Genomic DNA, 18,187 nt, shown 5'->3' with positions numbered 1-18,187 from the left:
CAGCAGGCGTAAACCATCCAGAAGTTAGAAGACCCCTCCTGTTATTTTTAAAGTCTCTGAATGACAGGAAATCAGGGAAAAGGCCTGACAACTGAAGTGATGTGGTCATATGTGTCACTGTTTGTGAGGACTCCAGTAGTGCTTTGATTTGGCTGTAGATTTTTGATTTTCATTGCCCTCGCCCATAGTAAACTGGAATGACTCCAGAGGCCTGTACTATGAAGCTGGATTTTCTCTTATCGAGATAACTTCAGGAATTAACCGGTTTTCCGTACTACGACGCTCGCTCACTTCTCACCGGGATAAATCAAAAGTTCAGGCAAACATGAACCAATCAGAAACAAAAGGGTCGCTGACCCAAACCATTCTGTAAACAACTGTAAATACAACCACAGCATGTCAAGTTGTGTTACTTAAGTAAGGAAATAAGCAGAAATCACAGAAAAACGAATGTTTGCATGAACCTGTGAGCTGAACGCCACAAATGAAAAACTACAGCTCCCAGGGTGCATTGCGGTTGGCAAACAGAACGACATCCTGTGGTGAAAGTTCAACGTGGGAGCATGCGGGATTCGGTAGTGTGCGTTTTTTTTTGTCCTCAGCATGAACTAAGCTAATTGTTGTGAATTCGGCCCGCTCGTCAGTTTTTGCGTGAGCACGCGCTCCGTTTTTGTCGTTTGTTGAGTATGTCCGTGAACGCACCACAGCAGGAGCTGATGCAGCTGATCTACACGCACCTGAAGGAGCATGGCTTCGGCTCTGCTGCAGATGAGCTCCAGAGGCACAGCCCACAGGTCCGTCTCTCTCTCTGACTGCAATAATGTTTCAGCTGCTGCACCTTGAGCCAGGGTTTTGATCTCGCGTGTTTCTGTGGGTGATTCACGTGCACAAGAAATCGTTTGCGACCCAGTCTCAGTGATGCAGTGTTGTGTCATTCAAAACTCCATGGCTTTATAGTAACTGCATTCATGATTGAGTATAAAGGGGTCAAAGTAAGCAAAACTCACTTTCTAATGGTTTTTCATGTAACATGCGTACTGATACCTGGGAATGACGCCCCAGAGCTGAAGAAAGTTCATTATCTCTCTCCCAGGCTTGTTTCAATTTTCAAAATGTGTGTGTGTGCGCTCCAAGAGCAAATCAGAAGTCAAACCCTATATAGTGTCATCGAGGGTTTAGCCAATCCCAGTCAAGATAGGCCCTCCCTTTGACCCTCCCACAATCAGGCTTGGCACCATGAGAGGAAGTACTTCCTCCTCGCCCGGCTCACACAGACACAGCAGATTTTGAATGCAGCTCATATGTTCCAATATTCAAATGGATGAAAATCTGGATTTAGGGCATTACATTTTTAATGCAAGATTTTTGGACCAACGAGGTCCATGTGAATGTGTTGAACTTCTGGCCTCTCGATGACATCACAATATTTTACGGTATTATTACAATCACCATCCAAGACCTTTAGAAACAGTTTAAAAGAGTTCCAATGGAGAGTTTGGCTTTTTTCTTCTTTTTTGAACTCTCTAAATGAAAAATTCATTCATTCTCAGATTTTTCCAATAACATTAGTAAAAACCAGCTTTTCAATAATCGTACTTAAGAAAGGCAGGTTTGATATGGGCCTGTAATCACTAATTAACGAAGCATCCAAACATCAATTCTCGATAACTACACTTTTCAGTCGTACTTTTGCGGAACGTGATCCATCTTTTGAGTGCAAAGCTCAAATGGGTTGTGAAACAAGAACTAATATAGATGAATAATATCACAACTTATAGTTTTACTGCATAAAACCCCCCCCCATCAGCTTTGCCTTCCACGCTATGACAAATGCTTTCTACACATAAATGTATTACATTTCTAGTCTTTATTATTATTTGTAAAAAATGCTTTACTAATCCATTTATACTGTAAATGTTATGTTGTCTTGCAGGTGGAGACAAATCTATCTGCATCCCTACAAGACATCTACAGTTCATGGCTGAAGTAAGCGTGAGCTCCCATTTATTCTCTTGAAACAAACAACGTGAACGGACGTCTGTCATAACGACGTGTCTGTTGATTTCACCGCTGACAGGGCCTCCAAAAAGAAAAAGCGGACCGCTTCAGCCAAAACCACCAAATCAAAAGGGGGAGGAACGCCGACCAAAGGTGCAGCTTCTTTCTTGTCATCCATCCATCTTCTATTCTAGGGGCGAAGGCGAAGGCGAAGGCTGGGGACACCCTGCACTACAGAATCTGCTTTAGAATAACAGCAGTAGTTTTGGGGAAGTAGAAAGATAAGTACCGTAATGTCCAGACTATTCAGCGGCACCTGAGTATCAGCTGCAGATTTAAAAAGAATAAATGAAAGTTCAGAGTTACATGACGCACCTGAACGCATCATCCCCCTATCGAGCACGAATCGCTTATTAAAATCCATAAGTTAGCGGTGTCCGTGTTTAAGCCGTGAGGTTCAGAGCGTGTGAAAAAAGTAGCGGCTAACAGTCTGGAAAATACAGTAATGGAAATTGTTGAGTGTATTTTAACATCTGTTAAACTTTCAGCTAAGAAAACTCCTTCAGACAAGAAGGATAAATCTCAGAAGTCAAAAACGGTGAGTTTTCCACTTGTTTGCTTCTGTTTTTCTTTTTTTTTTGCGACACGTTCAGACTTCGCTCAGCACATATATACTTTGTTCTTTTACGTTCTCAGGCTTCTCCGGCGAAAAGGAAAAAAAGTGACGGTAAATCTGCAGCGGGTGTCAAGGCAAAGAAGTCAAAGACCGAAGAGGCAGACGAGACCACAGGCGGCGCTGATTCCGACTCTGACAGCAGCCTGGACGTCGAGAAATGGAAGAAACTGCTCCAAACGATGACGGGTAGGGAGGAGTGTGTGCGTGCAAACCAAAAGTGTCTGAGGGAGTTTGTTGAGGCGTGGCGGCGTCGACAGTTGGCCTCTAATTTCACAAAATTAAGTGTCGACAGCATTTTGCTGTTGGCAGTTCTAATAAGACGTAGCCACTTTCACTTGGATTTTTGTCTTAAGTAAATATTGACAGTATAGTGTGAATATTTTGGGGTTGTTGGGGGGATGTCGCTTCCATATCTGACAACAGGCTTAAGCTTTTCTGTCCTTTTTTTGGAATATGGAAGTGAATCTTAATAGTTTTTTTCTTTTATTGACAACAGAAAGGGGAAAAATATGATTACTATTATTCTATTAACTGACCCCTTTTACATCGAAACTTATTAATTGATCAATCTGAAAGTTTAAATTTTCAGTCATTCGCTGTAAAATTAATATTCCCTTCCCGAAGCGACCTGAGTGGTACCTCCCAAGAACAACCACTGGAAAACAGTTATTCCACACAACCAGCAGCTGCCCGCCCGCGGCGATGCTTTCTGAGCTCTTTGGCCAAGTTTCCTTTTAATGCCCGTCCTGCGTTTTGTTTTCTTCCGTCTGCAGAGGATGACCGGGCGAAGATGGACAGCATCAACGCTCTGGACTCCAAACCCGAACCCAAGAAAAGGGTCCGAAAGCCCCGAGCAAAGCCCCCAGCCAAACCTGCGCCTCCCGGTCAAACGACTGACGCGGTAGCTGAGAAGGCTGCAGATGGGGACGGGGGCGCGGCGGCGCCAACCAAGAAAAGTTCGCCCAGAAAGAGCCAGCCGAAAAAGACGACAAGCGTGACCCCCGGCACCCCGACGGATTCCACTATCTCCTCGCCCAAACAGGAAACGGCAGCCGTCGGTGAAGAAACAACGGGCGAGGCGACGTCCGAACCCAGGAAGAAGAAGAAGAAGAAAGAAAAAGAGGCGGGCGACGTTGACGTGGGAGCGAATGAGACGAGCGAAGGTGGAAAAGAAAAAGGGAGTAAAGAGAAAAAGAAGCACAAGAATAAAGTGGCAGAAGAGTGTGCCGATATACCGGCGGAGAAAAAGGCAAAGGGAAATGAAGGAGATGAGGATGAGGAGGATAAAAGCGGCGGCACTGGTAATGAGGACGCGTCGGAGCCGGCGGCGGGAAAAAAGAAACCCAAGAAGAGGAAAAGTGACAAAGATGAAAATCCGGCCCACGTAGAAGGAAAAGGAGTGAAGAAGAGAAAAAAGAGCGGCGAGGGATTTTCGGAGCAGGTGGATCCGAATGAAGCTGGAGAAAAGAAAATAAAGAAGAAGAAAAAGAGGATAGACGCTGAGGGGAACTCGGAACAAGGAGTTCAAGAAAATACAGAGCCGCTGCTGACGAATGAAACGGCGGCCGAGTGTGAGGATGTTGAGCCCAAACCCGGGGAAAAGAGAGTGAAGAAGAAGAAGAAGAAGCAGGCGGACGGAGAGAGGAGCTCAGAGCCAGAAATACAAGTCGAACCGTCGGTAGAAGGACAAGAGAACTCCGAGCAGACGGCTGAAGAAAAAACATTGAAGACAAAGAAAAGCGACAGTGAGGAAAGTGCAGAACCGAACGAAAAGAAGGCAAAGAAGAAGAAGAAGAGAGAGAACCTTGAGCAGACTGTCGAAGGAAAAACTAAACTGAAGGACAATGTTGATCAAAATGGTTCATTTTGTGAGAAAGTGGAGGAAGAAAAGTCAACAGAAAGCAGTTTAGGGGATATAGAAGAGACGCCTGAAGACAAGAAGAAGAAGAAGAAGAAGAAGGAGAAAGGTAGTTGTGTTGACGGGGAGCCGCTGCCTCCGTTCACACTGGAGACGCCAAATACAGAGAAAAAGAAACGTGAGTTCTAAAAACCACACGTCAGTCCTAAGTAGGTTTATTGAGTTTGACTTTATGGCCATTTTGTTTTCTGTTTTCTCAGTGAAAAGCATATTAAAATCAGCCAAGATGCCCCAAACGCCTGAGCTGTCGCTCCGCGATGTCGCAGCAACACCAACCACCTCAAATAGCCACAAAAAGGTGAGACGGCGCCGTCACCTTCAGGCTCCTTCCTCCCCGCCAGGTGTGATGGTGAAACAGTAATGACTTCCAGGTTGAATAATTCACTTTATTTTGTGGGGTTTTTTTTTTTCCACACAGAAAAAGAAATCTTCTGAGGACACCGCGTCGTGAGGATGTTTGTCCCTTCTTCCCTGCAGAACCAGCGGAGGAAGGCAGCAGCTTTTCTGTCCTTTTATTTTTTATTTTTTTCCCCTCATCGGAACATTATGGGTGGAGGAATCACTTAAATCAACTGAAATTTTTTATTTTTGGTACTTAGTTTGTTGTTGTTGTGGTTTTCTGTGTCATGGTATTTCCGTCTATTTTTTTATTTTTTTCTCTCTACAAGATTTTGATGTGTTTAAAAGAAATGAATGACAATGTAGAAGAAGCTATGGGTGTGTAATTCGTAAAGAAATGTCTTTTTCAGACTCAGGAATTTTCCCTTAAAACTCTTCAGCTGTAATGTAAAAAAAAAAAAAAAAAAAACGGGCAAATTTGACTGCCAAGTTTGCTTAAAATATGAAACTGATTATTAATTGACCCTGCCAGATTAATTTAATTACTTGCATGCATTTCCTTGATTTCCCACCAAACAGACATTTTGTGCAGGATAGATACGGCTCTTTCTTTCTCTTTTTCTTACAAACTTTGTATTTATTCACAGTAAAACTGTTTTAACAATTTCGGTATTAGAATGGAGAGCTTCATTTGTTTTTGTAAAGATGTATTTTTTTAATGTTTGATAAAGCCTTTTATATGGACAGTTTCCTTTTTAATACAAAATTAAACACCATGGTTTTTTTTAAATCGACTTGCCCGCTTTATGTCTCGTCTCTGGTGTTAAAAGTCTGGATTTTGTCTGTCAAGTCCAATGTCGTCCAAAACAGTAACCGCTGTTAAATCCCCTGTCAAAAAGACTGATATGTTCCAATGTTTACAATGAAAAGGTTAAAAACTCTGCTTTATGTTTATTATTGAGGTGTGTCTTATTTATAGTGTGATGGTTAACAGTGTTGTATTCTATGAGGATGAAAATGCCCTTAAGGAGAGGGTAAATGTCTGAACTCTTTATAAATACATGCAATGGCAGGAGTGTCCGCTGGGTGGTGCTGCAATGGCAGGAGTGTCTGCTGGGTGGCGCTGCAATGGCAGGAGTGTCCGCTGGGTGGTGCTGCAGTGGCAGGAGTGTCCGTTGGGTGGTGCTGCAGTGGTGGGAGTAACCTCTAGGTGGTGTTGCAGTGGTGGGAGTAACCTCTAGGTGGTGTTGCAGTGGTGGGAGTAACCTCTGGGCGGCGCTGCAGCCATAGGACATCCCGCTGTGGCACGGCAGTGGCAGGAGTAACCGCTGGGTGGCGGTGCAGGAGCTGCGGCAGGTCAAGACAAACGACGAAGAAGAGTATCCGTATCGTTACCACAGTAAACAGAAGGGGATTTTTTTTTTATTTAGTTTTACTTCTTTCATCAACTTATTGATCTCCAAATGTGGAGGTTGAACAAAGTTCGTCACAAAGCCGGTCGACATCCGGAGAGTTTAGAGCCGCTTCGGCTGAAGAGACGAGAGCAGGAGAAAGGTGACTTGAATCTGTCCGTCCCACAACACCGTTTGTTTACGTCTCATACGCTCACTCATTTTAACTAGTTTACCGAGTATCATCACCTCTGTCACGAGCGTCACTGGTGGTTAAAATCCGCACTTTTAATAGGAAAGACCAAACGACATTTCACGTAAGGAAAATCCCCTCTGCAAGTTTTTGACACGTGTTTAGTCGTTATTTGTGACTACGTCGTCTATTTTTACCGTAGAATGATGTTTCGCTGTCTGTTTTATTTTTGTCATGCATAATTGGGATGATGACAGTCTTTTTTAAAACCAGTTTCTTAACCATTTCCACGAACATCCATTCAGTTCATAGACCTGGTTTGACTACAGTAACACGATCATGTTCACGCTAACATTCACATCTATAGCTATTTTAAGACACCACAGAACCTATTTAGAATATAACCTATTTAGAATGTAGTCAATCATTTTTCTATGTGACTGTTTCAGTGTTCTGATTCTATGTGTCGAAGGATGAAGCAGGAATGCCGGATATGTACACACAGGGAGAACATGCTGCTTCCAACACAGAAAGGCCTGGTTAACCTCCTCTTGCAGTGAAACAATGCTTTGGGGGACCACAATCCAATGCTGCACTCCCACTACTACTATAATTATATTAACTAAATCAATCCAGTCAGGTCGTACCACGCAAATGAAAAAACTGCAGGTTTGTGGGGAGATGGATCCCAGCTGAGTGCAGGGGGGGAGAAAGCAAGGTACACATTGGACAGGCCACCAGACACAGAGATAGTCACACACACACACTACAAAGTTATTCCCTTTCTGCCATGATAGCACACAATATCAACTACTGTACCAGTAAAATTGACAGTCCTCAAACGTAAACACCATACTGGTATCTATTGCGCCTCTTTGTTATATATATTTTTTAGTTAATTAATAATGTAAGCTAAGTAAGTTTATTCAAGCCAATATATGATTTTGCATGAATAGATTTACCATCCTTTCTTTCTTGTTCCCTGAAATTGACCACGATGAGCTGAGGGTATCTGGGAATGACAGGTCACTTTCATTTGAATGACGTGTAAATTGTTTTGCTCCTACTGCTGTAGAACTTCGACAGGCCCGCAGGGACAAGCAGCTTGTGAGCAAGAGACTCCTGCTGAATGAAGATGAGGAGCTGCCAGATGTTACCATGGACACCACCTCAGGAGAAGAGGTGAGTGACGGACGTTGGCTGTCGATTTGAATGAAGTGAAAGCTCTTACCAACCTGGTGAATGCCATGTGCCTGCAGGATGTGGTCAGTTTGTTCCACAAACTTCAGCACAGTGGACCGGACAAGGAAGCCCACTTAAAATCCTTGAGTAAGGCTCTGCGTGACCCGTCAGCACAGCTCACCTTCTTGAAGTATGAGTGCACTTTCGGCTGCCAGTCGCAGCTTTTCCGTCCCTGTCTCCCCTGGCTTATAGTTGTCCATGAATCTGTCTTTTCTGTGCAGGCAGGAGAACGGCATGCATCTGCTGGTCGGCCTCCTCACCGGATCGGACGCCCAGTGTCGTCTGCAGGCCGCACGATGTCTTCACGAGCTGTCGAACTCTCCCCACGCCAGTGTGGCGCCCGCCTGCCTGCCTGCCACCCCCTACCTGCTCACCTACCTGTCGGGCCCAAGCACCAAGTTTACAGTGTGTCCCCGTTTACACCAGTATAGATATAATCATTGTTTAACAATGTTGAAAACTTTGGAGTTTCCATGTTCGTATGTTGATATGCACACAGGAGCTGTGTCTCTACACACTCGGTAACATTTGCCCAGACAGCGATGTTGTTAAAGAGAAGCTCCTGGCTCAGGGAATCATACCAACTCTCGCCAACTGCATGGAGGTGAAGGAACTTGCTTTGGTCATTTTTAAATCCTTCATAGCAGCACACCTTTAATACATTTACCAGATCTCTGTTGATGTTTTTTCTGTGTCTTTCCAGAATCAGAGACATAACCTTGCTGTTGTGGAGGCTGTGGGGTTCACCCTCTCTCAGCTTCTCCAGAGCAAAGATGCAGCTGTGAAAGTAATCCCGTAAGCTCACTCCGAACTCTAAAATGTATTATTTTTTCTGATGAATTGTTCACATTAAACCCAGATGTTTCTCTCCGTTGGCAGGACTGTCCTGGCCTCCAGCTTACCGTCACAATTGTTGTCTGTCTTGACTCCTGACCCAAAGTTTGGCCTGGCTCCTGCCATCGAGTGTGCGTGGTGCCTGCACTACCTCGCATGCAGGTGAGAGCTGCCAGAAATGGTGTCACTTTGTTTTTTTTTGTTTGTAGATAATATTGCATGAATAACTTTCTGTGAAAATCTCTTCTCAGCTCTGCAGATAAGAGAGAACTGCTGGCTCAAGGGGCTTTGTCACGTTGCAGTTCCCTCTTAGTGTCACTAGGTGGTGCTGTGACCGAAGGAAAGAAGGAAGATGGGTTAGAACTGGTAAAAAAAAAAAAAATCATCAGATACAGTGTGTCATTTTCTGTTTGTGTATTTGTGTTTTGTTTGTTCGTCTCATGTGTTTTAATATGGAGGCAGTCATTTCTATTTAGCTTTGTTTTATCAAGCAATACCTTGAATTTCTATATTGTATTATATTATATTTATTATCAATAGTTTGATTGTATGAACGCTCAGCTTAAAGTACGAAGAAAAGCATCATATCTTCTCGTTGGAAATCAATGATCAAAAACTAAAGTATATAAATGTTGTCTGTCTTCATCTTGCAAAAATGTTTCCTTTAAGATCAAAATCGTATTGATTTATTTTGAATAACTGCATTTTTTCTATAGCAATTTTAAACGGCAACTTTTTTTCATCCATACTCTCAAAGCCAATCTGACTTTATTCCACATAAATCACAGCAGATTGTAATGTGTCCCCTCCAGCTTGTCTGTCCACTGCTGAGGTGTGTGGGGAACTTCCTGTCGTCTTGCCCATTGGAAGACCTGAGCACCCAAGTTGGTGACGTTCACCTTGTGGTTGCTCTGTGCGCACTCCTCCAGTATTACCTGCACACTGAGCCGTCGTTGGCCAGAGAGAGCGCCTGGGTCCTCAACAACCTCACAGGTTTGACCTCCGATCTCTGTTAAATCTGGAGCGCACGCATATGTACTGGTTTAAACTGTGTGAGGTTTAAGCAGAACCTGAGAGGGAACCACAGTGCGGACCGATCCTACAGTGTCTCCCATCTTTCTTCGTTCCAGCTCACTCTGTCGAGTTCTGCTCGGCCCTCCTGACTCTCGACCTGGTCCCGGGACTGATCCAGCTTTTGTCTTTCTCTCGAGGAATCAACACCATGGTCAGTCCAGGCTGAAAACACACTTCACCGGATGTTTGATATGATCATCTTTGCCTGAGACTCTCCACTGACCTTGGATGACGTGTCGCACTTACTGTAGGTCCTCTGTACGCTCGCAAACGTTGCCCACAAGAAGAAAGAGTTCTGTGTGGAGCTGGCACAGCTTGGGTTGCTGTCTGCGCTCCGCACCACGCTCAAAATGGCCCGCCAAGAAATTGTGACCCTGAGTCTAGATGTCCTGTACATGTTGGTTGTAAGCAGTCAGCAGGTAAGTTAAAGGAACACTCAAACCGAAAATGAATCCTCCTGCTTCATTTGGACCAACACTCAGTCAGTATATTAAAAATGATTGTCTTTCTTCTTCAGGTGTTGGATGAGTTTGTGATGCAAGGCGGGATTTCACTTTTGGAACCGATTCAGTACAACAGTGAAAGAGAGATGAGGCGAAGGGCTGCATACCTATTGGAGAATCACTTACGGTGCTCCCAACAGTAGATGGATGGATGGATGGATGGATGGATGGATGGATGGATGGATGGATGGATGGAGATCTTTTGGATTAAAAACAAGTTTTTAAATTATTATTTTTTTGCATCACACTGTATTCAATTCATTTATCGCACATTAGAAACATATTTACAATAAAGTGATCAATTTTATCAATATCCTGTGGTCTATAGTGCTCTAATATATCTTAGATTGCACAAATCCTTTGATACCTAATTTTGTTAAGTTCAGGCCTGAAGTTAACCTAAATGGAAAAATGACCAGCTGGTTGACTTCAGTTTTTACAATCTGATAGTTTCATCTGGGAAAAAAAAAGAAGGAAAAGTAGCTCAAAACAAATAATGATGAATATAAACTATAAATCAAGTAAAAAATCAAATAACGGTTGTCAGGGGTAACAACAAGGAAAGTGTTTTAAAGATGATCTTAAAGCCGATCATGTCCCATTTTTGTCCTTTATTGTTCTGAACTTGCAGTATTCTCTTCAATAAACACCCGGAGAAAAGTCACTCCAGCTGTGCGGGTGGACATGGTGTAAACAATCTTCTGCTCCTCCCCTCAATGGGGGAAAAAAAAAAGGAAAAGAAAGGAATCAAATTTCCCCATTTCCTCTTTCCACCCACAAGATTGCCTCATTAGGTCTCCGCCACAAAGTGGGGTTCTGTGTTTTCTATACCCTCGTGCAGACTTTGAAAGTATTTCGACAGTCCTACATTTCCTGAATTCTGCAGCTTGTCAACTATCAAATCCTACCCGAGGAAAGAGAAACGTACAGTATCTGGTTTGAGTGAGTTTACGAAACACTGCTTCTAGTTTATAGCCATGGAGGTCTCGGTGTCAACGACCACAGAGAGAAAAACCGGGACGGATGGGAGACAGGAGCCGTGCGACAGGGTGTCCATGTCCAACAAGCCTCTTCATCGCTTCCTCCGGAAAGATCCCAGAAGTTTTGGGGTAAAACATGTGTGGGACAGTTCCAAGTACTTTCCAAGTGTGTAGAAAGTGAGTCACAGAAAGATGTGGTAACAACGTAAACAAACGTCAGTCGTTCTTTCCCAGATTGTCCTTCTGATCTTCGGCTGTGCCGAGCTGCTGATGGGAGTCCAGCTGGTCTACGTTGATGAGGTGTCTTCTGATGTTCTCTACCCCCCCTATTGGGAAGGAGCTCTGGTACAGAACACTCTGCTGGCATACGTCGCTTGTGTTTCTTCACACTTGCATAACAAGTTCTGTGAATATTAGTTTCAAGTATAAAGACACACGTACCTGTCCGGTAATTCTTATCTCAGTTATTTTAAATTGGCCGTCCCAAGATATCAGAACTAACAACAGTCATCAAGAATCAAACCAGCATCTCCGAAGCTTCTCATTCTCATACTGTACTTGCTCATATTAGTATTGCGTTACGTTTATTGAACCTTTTTCGTTGCCTGGCGACCAATGAAAGTTTATGATTTGTAATCTGTAACGCTAAACATCATGCCAATAGAGGTGAGTTTTGAATTTCAAGATAGAGTCACAGCAATTGTTTTGTTTCTGCAGTTGACTTGGGTTTTTCATGAACAAACATAAATCTGCTTTAGAAAGGAGCTGTAAGAAAAACAAACAAACGTAAACATTAGTTTTGTAGTAAATATTTTGTCTTTGTATTATTCTGAAGTTTGCTGTCTGTGGGATTTTGTCCATCTACACGGACAGACAACCATCCAAGAGGATGGTAAGTGTGTGTGAGTTCTTCCTTTCCATCAAACTTATTCAGCTGCACACACCGAGTCCCGATAAACAAATCGGATTCCTCCAACAAAATCACAGTTAAATCGTCTCTCCCAGGTGACGGTGTGTTTGGCCATGTATATTGTTTCCATTTTGGGATTATTCGCCTTTCTTGGCTCCAGGATACTCGTTGTTGGCACAAATGTTGGGATGTATCAGCGGAACGGGACCTGGGAATTCTACAAAGTGGTGAGTGGAATTTCTTTATATATTCCATTTATAACATATTCCCGTGGGCTCACCACCCACAGGAAAGGTTCTTAATGGGTGCAATGTGATCTGGGTGACACAGTGCTCAGACTGCCACCCCCGCCACCCGGAAAGGGAGAAGCGGGAGAAGACGAATGGATGGATGGCTTTACAACATAGATCATTTCAGTGTTTCAGTCATTCTGTTTGACCTTGTTTTCCTTTAGGTGCAGATTTTGAGCATCCAGACCATATTGTTCATCAGCTCCATGTGCGTGTTGGCGCTTCTCATCTTTCTGAGTACAGTTGCACGTTTCGGACTAAAATCCACACGCACTGAGGTAATACCTCCTCGTCATTGTTGTCTATTACGGCGCTTTAATTTCAATGTACACATTCGTAGTTTGACTTTCGGAGATATTTGTGACCACGTGCGCAGAATAATGAAGCTTATTCTGTGCAGCCACTGGATTTTTTTTATTAGTGTATACTGTATACTTATCCATCTCTCTCTCTCTCTCTCTCTCTCTCTCTCTCTCTCTCTCTCTCTCTCTCTCTCCCACCTCTGTATATGCATCAGTTTGTCATCCAGTGTGTAACAAACCCACCAGGTGACACGACGCCTGATTAAGGTCAACTACTTCAAGTATTCTACATTTACTTAACACAGTTTTGGGTTTTTTCTGCAGCCATTTATTCTTTAAAAAAATAAAAAAAAGTCTAGATTCTGTAGACTGTATCAAATAAGTTCTTACTGAAACACTTTTCTCAGCTTTTGTATTCAGATGGTTTTAAATTAAAGTTATTTTTAGAATCTCACGTGAGAGAGACATTATACTTTTTAGGAGAGTTAGGTATCCATGAAATGCTCTTATTTTTGTCCGCCTAAGGATTTTGTTTTGTGTGTGTGTGTGTGTGTGTGTGTGTGTGTGGGTGTACTTTCTTTTTGTGTGGACTGATGTCCAAATGTTTTGTTACTCTAATGGAATTTCAAGTGCTTTACCCAAGTATTTATCACATTTTGACATCATTTCTACTCATCGCCATTTCAACCTAAACAACAGCAGATAAAGATCAAACATTACGTGCCTCAGTTAAAGTGACAGAAACAATGTAAAGAAACAAAACATCTAAAAGTTTCAGTAGGAAAAAGACCGAATCAGAACAGCAAGACCTTCCTTGTCTATCGCTTTATTTCATGTAGATTTTGGTCAGCACTACAATGAGAAATATCCTCACTGAAAGAATGAATACTTAACCCTGCTTGCCTTTTCAAAGCTTTTGCTTTATCTGGTGCAATAAATGTGTTTTGTCTTTTTTGTCCTTGTTTATTTTATCCTATTTTTTTAGTTCACATTTCATGTTCAACCAAGAAAACATTCCAGCTTCCGTATCGAAACGTATGATCTCTGTTCAGCCACTGAGCTACAAATCTAAGCAGTGAAGTGAGCTGGTTACAAACTTTCAGGCGGAAGATGAAAACTGTAACTTTGGTAGTTTTATTCAGGGTCTTATTTTTTATTTTTTTTCCCCCAAATAAACGAGGACGGCCTTCATTCATCTTAAAACCACTTTGACTGAATGATCAGAATAGCTTGACCGTTTCATTAGTCTTATTTCCTTCAGGAATCACAAATGAAGCAATGATCCGTGACTCCAGTCGTCTCACAGCAGGACGTGACGTATTAACCTGGTTTATCTTCAGATTCATACAAGCATTTTGCAAATGTGACACTTCTTCTTGCAAGGTCATATATTTGTATACGCTGTGGGTCGCATTTAGTTCCTCACTCTTCGTGGGCTCTAGGATCGGCCATGTAAGAGTTTCCAGTTTGAGATTGACTCTGTTCATTCTGCTTTTGTTGCTCTACATCTTGCCAGATATTATTTGTGTTCCTACTTTAACCCAGAGTCAGCACATTTAATATTGTTCTCTGGTTGCATATAGCTGTGATCATTTTTTGGTTTGGTAGATCTGTGTTTCTGAAGTGGGTGGTGCTTGGCATTGAGGCCAAAGCGATTGTGGGTGGGTTATATTTTGAAGTCTCAAGGAGGACTAAGGGTTAGGGTTAAAATAAGAAAGTCTATGGGCATTTATGAAATATATCAAGTACACTGAGGCTATTATAAATCAGAAAACGTCAACAATATCAAAAACATATCGGTTTTATTCATTTCCACTCATTTCATTCGGTGGACAAACAGTAGTTCAACATTATTGTGGAATCACGCCCCCTGGTGTTGGTGGGAGATGCAGGAGGGACACCAGCAGGCGTTTCTCGTGGTTGTAGTTGGTCCGCGTGCATTTTTCTGGTTTTAGTGTTCACAATATTTAATAGACATAGCTGGCAGTGTACAGAGACTGCTTGGAGGCCTGGTCAGCAGAGCCGGACGGCTTGTACTCTCCTTTGGAGGCCAGGCCATTGATCTGGGGGGGGGAAACCGGGCAAAGTCAAACCTGCGCGTTAATGATCAGCCAAGTAACCTTTGCCAAACAAAACAGACAGAAAGTTCCTCAGAAGCAATCATTTACCACTCACTATATAGTTGGGCAAGACGAGATAAGCATCACTTAATAGCCAGTTCTGTGCACAGTCCACTACAACCAAGCGATAATCCATAGTTCACTGGTGTCTGTCTGGTACCACTGAGAGTCGGTCGTGTCGTCCGTGTCTCACCTTGGCCCTGCTGCAGAAAACTTCTTGTGCTGCTGCCTTGTTGGCAGCTTTTCCCTGCCAAGCTGCGAGAGCAGAGGCCTGGAGTGCGCGGCCGTACGAGAAGGTCAGCTTCCAAGGGCGATGGAGAGGCACCTGGTTGATGGCGTTCAGATGGACGGAGGCCTCTTCCTCACTCTGGCCTCCGGACAGGAAGCAGATGCCTTTGAAAAGACATTAAACATCAACTGTACTGCAGAGAGTGTATATGCAGGTTTGTTGAAGCGGTGACCGGGCCTGTGGCACTCACCAGGTACAGCAGCGGGAACAGTGCGCCGCAGAGCGGTCACCGTTGCCATGGCAACCTCCTGAGGGGTGAACTTCTTGGTGCACGAGTGTCCAGCAGTGACCATGTTGGGCTTCAGCAGAGTGCCCTCCAGGTACACGTGGTGGTCGGACAGAGCCTTGTACACAGCAGCCAGGACCTACAGGTGAGGAGACGGGGTTTCATTCGGTCAACAACTCTTGTCACGGAACAAGTTGTTTTTTTTCCTCCACCCTCATGTACTGTACAAACCTTTTCTGTCACATATTGGCACCGCAGCAGGTCATGGTCTCCATCAGGGAGGATTTCTGGCTCCACAATGGGCACCAGGCCATTCTGGTGAGATAGAAGTGATTAAAATCAGATCCACTTTCAAATTGGTCAGCTGCTATTTGAAGAGGAAAAATAGTAAATGATTACCTGTTGGCAGATGCTCGCATATCTGGCAAGGACATTGGCATTCTCCGCAATGCCCAGAGCCGACGGGCAGCCATCGGAGATCTTGAGCACACACCTCCACTTAGCGAAGTCGCAGCCATCCTTCTTGTACTGGGCGCAACGTTCTGCGAGGCCGTCAAGTCCTGGAAAAGCAGGAGAACCTTGGTAACTGATATTTTCAAACACGTAAATAGATTTGTAGAGACCTTAGATACAGCCAGGCCATTTTACCTTGTGTGGTGGTCTCTCCATCGGTTCCCATCAGACCAGCTGTGCCTTTGTCCACCTAAAACGGTTAAAGCAAACACATCAGGGACTTCCAACACAACGGAGACCTTTGGAACGTAATATGGCTACACACTTTCCGACTCCTCACCTTGATGCCGACAACAATGCCCTTGTCCTTGACGACTTGGGGGAAGAGCTTGCCGCTGTCCGCTTTCTGGTAGAGCGTCTCGTGGAAGAAGATGACCCCACCCACACAGTTCGAGATGGAGGGATCGGAGGAGAACAGGATATCGCGGAAGCAGCGACGGTTCTCCTCACTGTTCTCCACATTGATCTTCTGGAGACGCTTTCCCATGGTGCCTTTAAATGAAAATACAAAATAAAGAAAGGGTTTAAGCATATCGTTTTAATTGCACACAGGAAGCCACTAAACTTCAGAGAAAAGTGAGACTCGCCGGTTGATTCATCAGCAGCCAGGATTCCCTTTCCTGTAGCCACAATTTTCTGAGCGATGCCAGAGAGCTCCTTCTTCTGCTCCGGTGACAGGGATGTGAACTGATGAGTCATCCTGATGGAGACAAAAAAAAAAAAGTTGTCAAGTTGTTAAGAAACCCTTAAGAATGCAATATGTATGAGGAAAGGCTCTGTAGCAGTATGAGGAAACTGCCTCAGACATCTTGGTTATCCTGCACCGTCTGGGCAGTTAAATATTTGTCTTGTCTGTCTGATGTAGTAAAATAAAGTGCATAGTTCATTTGAAGAGCAGATTCACTTCTCCAGAGGAATGCATGGATCAAAATAATGTCAAAACCATGATCATAAGTTGTGCAGGATGTCTTTTGACGTTTTCTTTTAGGGCAGAACTCCAAAGATGGACCGTCTGCAGCACTAAAAGGAGGTTTAAACAAGTGGCTTCATAACCAGTTCATCCAGTTCTTGGACTTCAGTTCAAACTAACCTGCCTCAGTCAAAGAATACACATTGATGAACATAATATCTACAACTGCACAGCAATCCTGCATAGAAGAGTCTTATAAAGTTTGTGTGATCTTTTTTTATTCGGAAAACAAACAATATCCTAAAATTAAAAAGGATGCAGCAGCTGAAAAATTGTTAAAAAAAAAAGAAAAGAAGAAAAAAGTCTTACTTGGTTCGGTTTGGTCAAACAGGCTGTGACGAGTGAAGTGGCCGAAGGACCCTGTGAAGCCTCCTAGCAGTCTCTGCACTGATAGAGAAGGCCGAAACGAGGGTGAAACGCCGTATATAAGGTCTTTGTGAGCCGTGGAGGAGGTGCGGCGATGTGGCGGGGCGTGCGTCTTCCCGGCGACTCCATTGGTCCTGTGGCGCGCACAGAGGCGGTGTTTCATGACGCGTCTTCAACGCTCCTTTGTGGACTTAGTTCATACATATCAGGCCCTGTTGGGGGGAAAACAAGAAGGGAACATTGTGTGTTTGATTTTTTATTTTTTTTCCAACTTTTGCATGTATGCATGCATCAAGCTGCTCTGAACTGTCTTCACCTTCCGCGTGCGTCAGGGTGATGTGAGGTCTGCTGCAATGTTGCAGGGCAGGTTGCTCCGGTGCTTTTGGCTTGTGGGGAAATGCGGATTGCAAAAGCGCATCATTTTGTTTCTATTCAGTTCATCAAACGCAGAGTTAATCATTTTCTCTCTGCTGGCACGCCTTGAATTGAAATCAGTTTGAACGGGAGTGTTCAAAAGTAAACCAAAGAAGTCTACAGGGCAGGTTACAGGGACTTACTGGGGCAAGCCCCGTGAAAAGGAACAGAAAAAAAATGAAATACATCGTTATGATCAGAGAAAAAAAAGTGGGTCCATGGTGTCCATGATTTATCTTTGATTGGCCGCCAGTGATTATCAGTCAGCAGTTACTGGCCTCACAGTGATATACTAGTGAGTGGCCTTTGCCATGTGGCCTTCAGTGAAGTTTGGACCCCCTCTGAAATAGACCATGCCTTTTTTTTTTCTTCAGATTTTGCTCAGTAAAATAAAGATAAAAAATAAACAAGAGTAGTTCTCAGCATTGTTCATAAGGTCAGTAACTTTAATTATAAAAACGTATAGCCTCATTGTAAATGTTTGCAAGGACCAATTCAATAATCTAATGCAGAGTCAAAGTGAGAAATTCTCCTTTAAAGTGTGATTGCATCCAAAATTTCAATAATAATAAAAGTATATCGTTGTTTCTCATTTGTGTGATTTAGATAAAGCTTTGCTCTGTTTTTCATGCCGTCATG

General features: G+C 43.5%; 4 protein-coding genes across 8 annotated transcripts; 3 read left to right on the top strand and 1 right to left on the bottom strand.

The window, feature by feature from the left end:
• Positions 1-537: 537 nt before the first annotated feature.
• Positions 538-5,724, top strand: LOC308111161 (uncharacterized protein). Of its 2 annotated transcripts, XM_080465945.1 has the most exons (9): positions 538-580; positions 708-794; positions 1,934-1,986; positions 2,078-2,151; positions 2,547-2,596; positions 2,695-2,860; positions 3,448-4,710; positions 4,793-4,890; positions 5,011-5,724. In XM_080465945.1, exons 2-9 carry the CDS (start codon positions 717-719, stop codon positions 5,041-5,043), a joined length of 1,815 nt encoding a protein of 604 aa, XP_080322071.1. In that variant the 5' UTR covers positions 538-580; positions 708-716; the 3' UTR covers positions 5,044-5,724. The 2 variants fall into 2 exon arrangements, with proteins under 2 accessions (XP_080322071.1, XP_080322070.1); XM_080465944.1 differs by lacking the exon at positions 538-580 and having other exon boundaries at positions 612-794.
• Positions 5,725-6,275: 551 nt separating this feature from the next.
• On the top strand, positions 6,276-10,841 carry tmco6 (transmembrane and coiled-coil domains 6). 2 transcript variants are annotated; one of them, XM_080465762.1, is made up of 12 exons: positions 6,276-6,485; positions 7,591-7,697; positions 7,775-7,887; positions 7,979-8,162; positions 8,257-8,361; positions 8,461-8,552; positions 8,637-8,753; positions 8,843-8,957; positions 9,404-9,584; positions 9,722-9,816; positions 9,917-10,084; positions 10,183-10,841. In XM_080465762.1, exons 1-12 carry the CDS (start codon positions 6,395-6,397, stop codon positions 10,309-10,311), a joined length of 1,497 nt encoding a protein of 498 aa, XP_080321888.1. In that variant the 5' UTR covers positions 6,276-6,394; the 3' UTR covers positions 10,312-10,841. The 2 variants fall into 2 exon arrangements, with proteins under 2 accessions (XP_080321888.1, XP_080321889.1); XM_080465763.1 differs by having other exon boundaries at positions 6,291-6,639; positions 10,183-10,477.
• Positions 10,842-10,910: 69 nt separating this feature from the next.
• Positions 10,911-13,605, top strand: LOC308111048 (membrane-spanning 4-domains subfamily A member 15-like). 3 transcript variants are annotated; one of them, XM_080465761.1, is made up of 6 exons: positions 10,911-11,277; positions 11,383-11,493; positions 11,984-12,040; positions 12,219-12,285; positions 12,513-12,626; positions 12,866-13,605. In XM_080465761.1, exons 1-5 carry the CDS (start codon positions 11,146-11,148, stop codon positions 12,623-12,625), a joined length of 480 nt encoding a protein of 159 aa, XP_080321887.1. In that variant the 5' UTR covers positions 10,911-11,145; the 3' UTR covers position 12,626; positions 12,866-13,605. The 3 variants fall into 3 exon arrangements, with proteins under 3 accessions (XP_080321887.1, XP_080321886.1, XP_080321885.1); XM_080465760.1 differs by having other exon boundaries at positions 10,941-11,277; positions 12,154-12,285; XM_080465759.1 differs by having other exon boundaries at positions 10,969-11,286; positions 12,154-12,285.
• An 830-nt stretch (positions 13,606-14,435) lies between these two features.
• Positions 14,436-17,346, bottom strand: aldob (aldolase b, fructose-bisphosphate). The gene is made up of 9 exons (XM_080465416.1): positions 17,078-17,346; positions 16,386-16,498; positions 16,079-16,290; positions 15,934-15,988; positions 15,685-15,845; positions 15,517-15,600; positions 15,250-15,424; positions 14,964-15,163; positions 14,436-14,713 (listed from the first exon to the last, which is right to left on the bottom strand). Exons 2-9 carry the CDS (start codon positions 16,495-16,497, stop codon positions 14,618-14,620), a joined length of 1,095 nt encoding a protein of 364 aa, XP_080321542.1. The 5' UTR covers position 16,498; positions 17,078-17,346; the 3' UTR covers positions 14,436-14,617.
• Between the last annotated feature and the right edge of the window lie 841 nt (positions 17,347-18,187).

Source organism: Lipophrys pholis, assembly GCF_963383615.2.
Source record: "Lipophrys pholis genome assembly, chromosome: 6".
Lineage (NCBI taxonomy): Eukaryota > Metazoa > Chordata > Actinopteri > Blenniiformes > Blenniidae > Lipophrys > Lipophrys pholis.
Note: the sequence above shows the minus strand (reverse complement) of the source record. Positions and strands in the feature narration are given on the sequence as shown.

What these genes read in the sequence shown, in the direction of transcription:
- aldob (XM_080465416.1), bottom strand. Translation starts at nt 16,497, where the DNA reads ATGACTCATCAGTTCACATCCCTGTCACCGGAGCAGAAGAAGGAGCTC. An exon ending in GGCTGCTGATGAATCAACCG is followed by an intron (nt 16,291 to 16,385) that starts GCGAGTCTCACT and finishes TTTCATTTAAAG; the next exon opens with GCACCATGGGAAAGCGTCTC. An exon ending in TGTTCCCGCTGCTGTACCTG is followed by an intron (nt 15,164 to 15,249) that starts GTGAGTGCCACA and finishes GTCTTTTCAAAG; the next exon opens with GCATCTGCTTCCTGTCCGGA.
- tmco6 (XM_080465762.1), top strand. Translation starts at nt 6,395, where the DNA reads ATGTGGAGGTTGAACAAAGTTCGTCACAAAGCCGGTCGACATCCGGAG. An exon ending in CTCTCGCCAACTGCATGGAG is followed by an intron (nt 8,362 to 8,460) that starts GTGAAGGAACTT and finishes GTGTCTTTCCAG; the next exon opens with AATCAGAGACATAACCTTGC. An exon ending in GCAGCTGTGAAAGTAATCCC is followed by an intron (nt 8,553 to 8,636) that starts GTAAGCTCACTC and finishes CTCCGTTGGCAG; the next exon opens with GACTGTCCTGGCCTCCAGCT.
- LOC308111048 (XM_080465759.1), top strand. Translation starts at nt 11,146, where the DNA reads ATGGAGGTCTCGGTGTCAACGACCACAGAGAGAAAAACCGGGACGGAT. An exon ending in CCTATTGGGAAGGAGCTCTG is followed by an intron (nt 11,494 to 11,983) that starts GTACAGAACACT and finishes ATTATTCTGAAG; the next exon opens with TTTGCTGTCTGTGGGATTTT. An exon ending in GACAACCATCCAAGAGGATG is followed by an intron (nt 12,041 to 12,153) that starts GTAAGTGTGTGT and finishes CGTCTCTCCCAG; the next exon opens with GTGACGGTGTGTTTGGCCAT.
- LOC308111161 (XM_080465944.1), top strand. Translation starts at nt 687, where the DNA reads ATGTCCGTGAACGCACCACAGCAGGAGCTGATGCAGCTGATCTACACG. An exon ending in ACTGCTCCAAACGATGACGG is followed by an intron (nt 2,861 to 3,447) that starts GTAGGGAGGAGT and finishes TTCCGTCTGCAG; the next exon opens with AGGATGACCGGGCGAAGATG. An exon ending in AAATACAGAGAAAAAGAAAC is followed by an intron (nt 4,711 to 4,792) that starts GTGAGTTCTAAA and finishes CTGTTTTCTCAG; the next exon opens with TGAAAAGCATATTAAAATCA.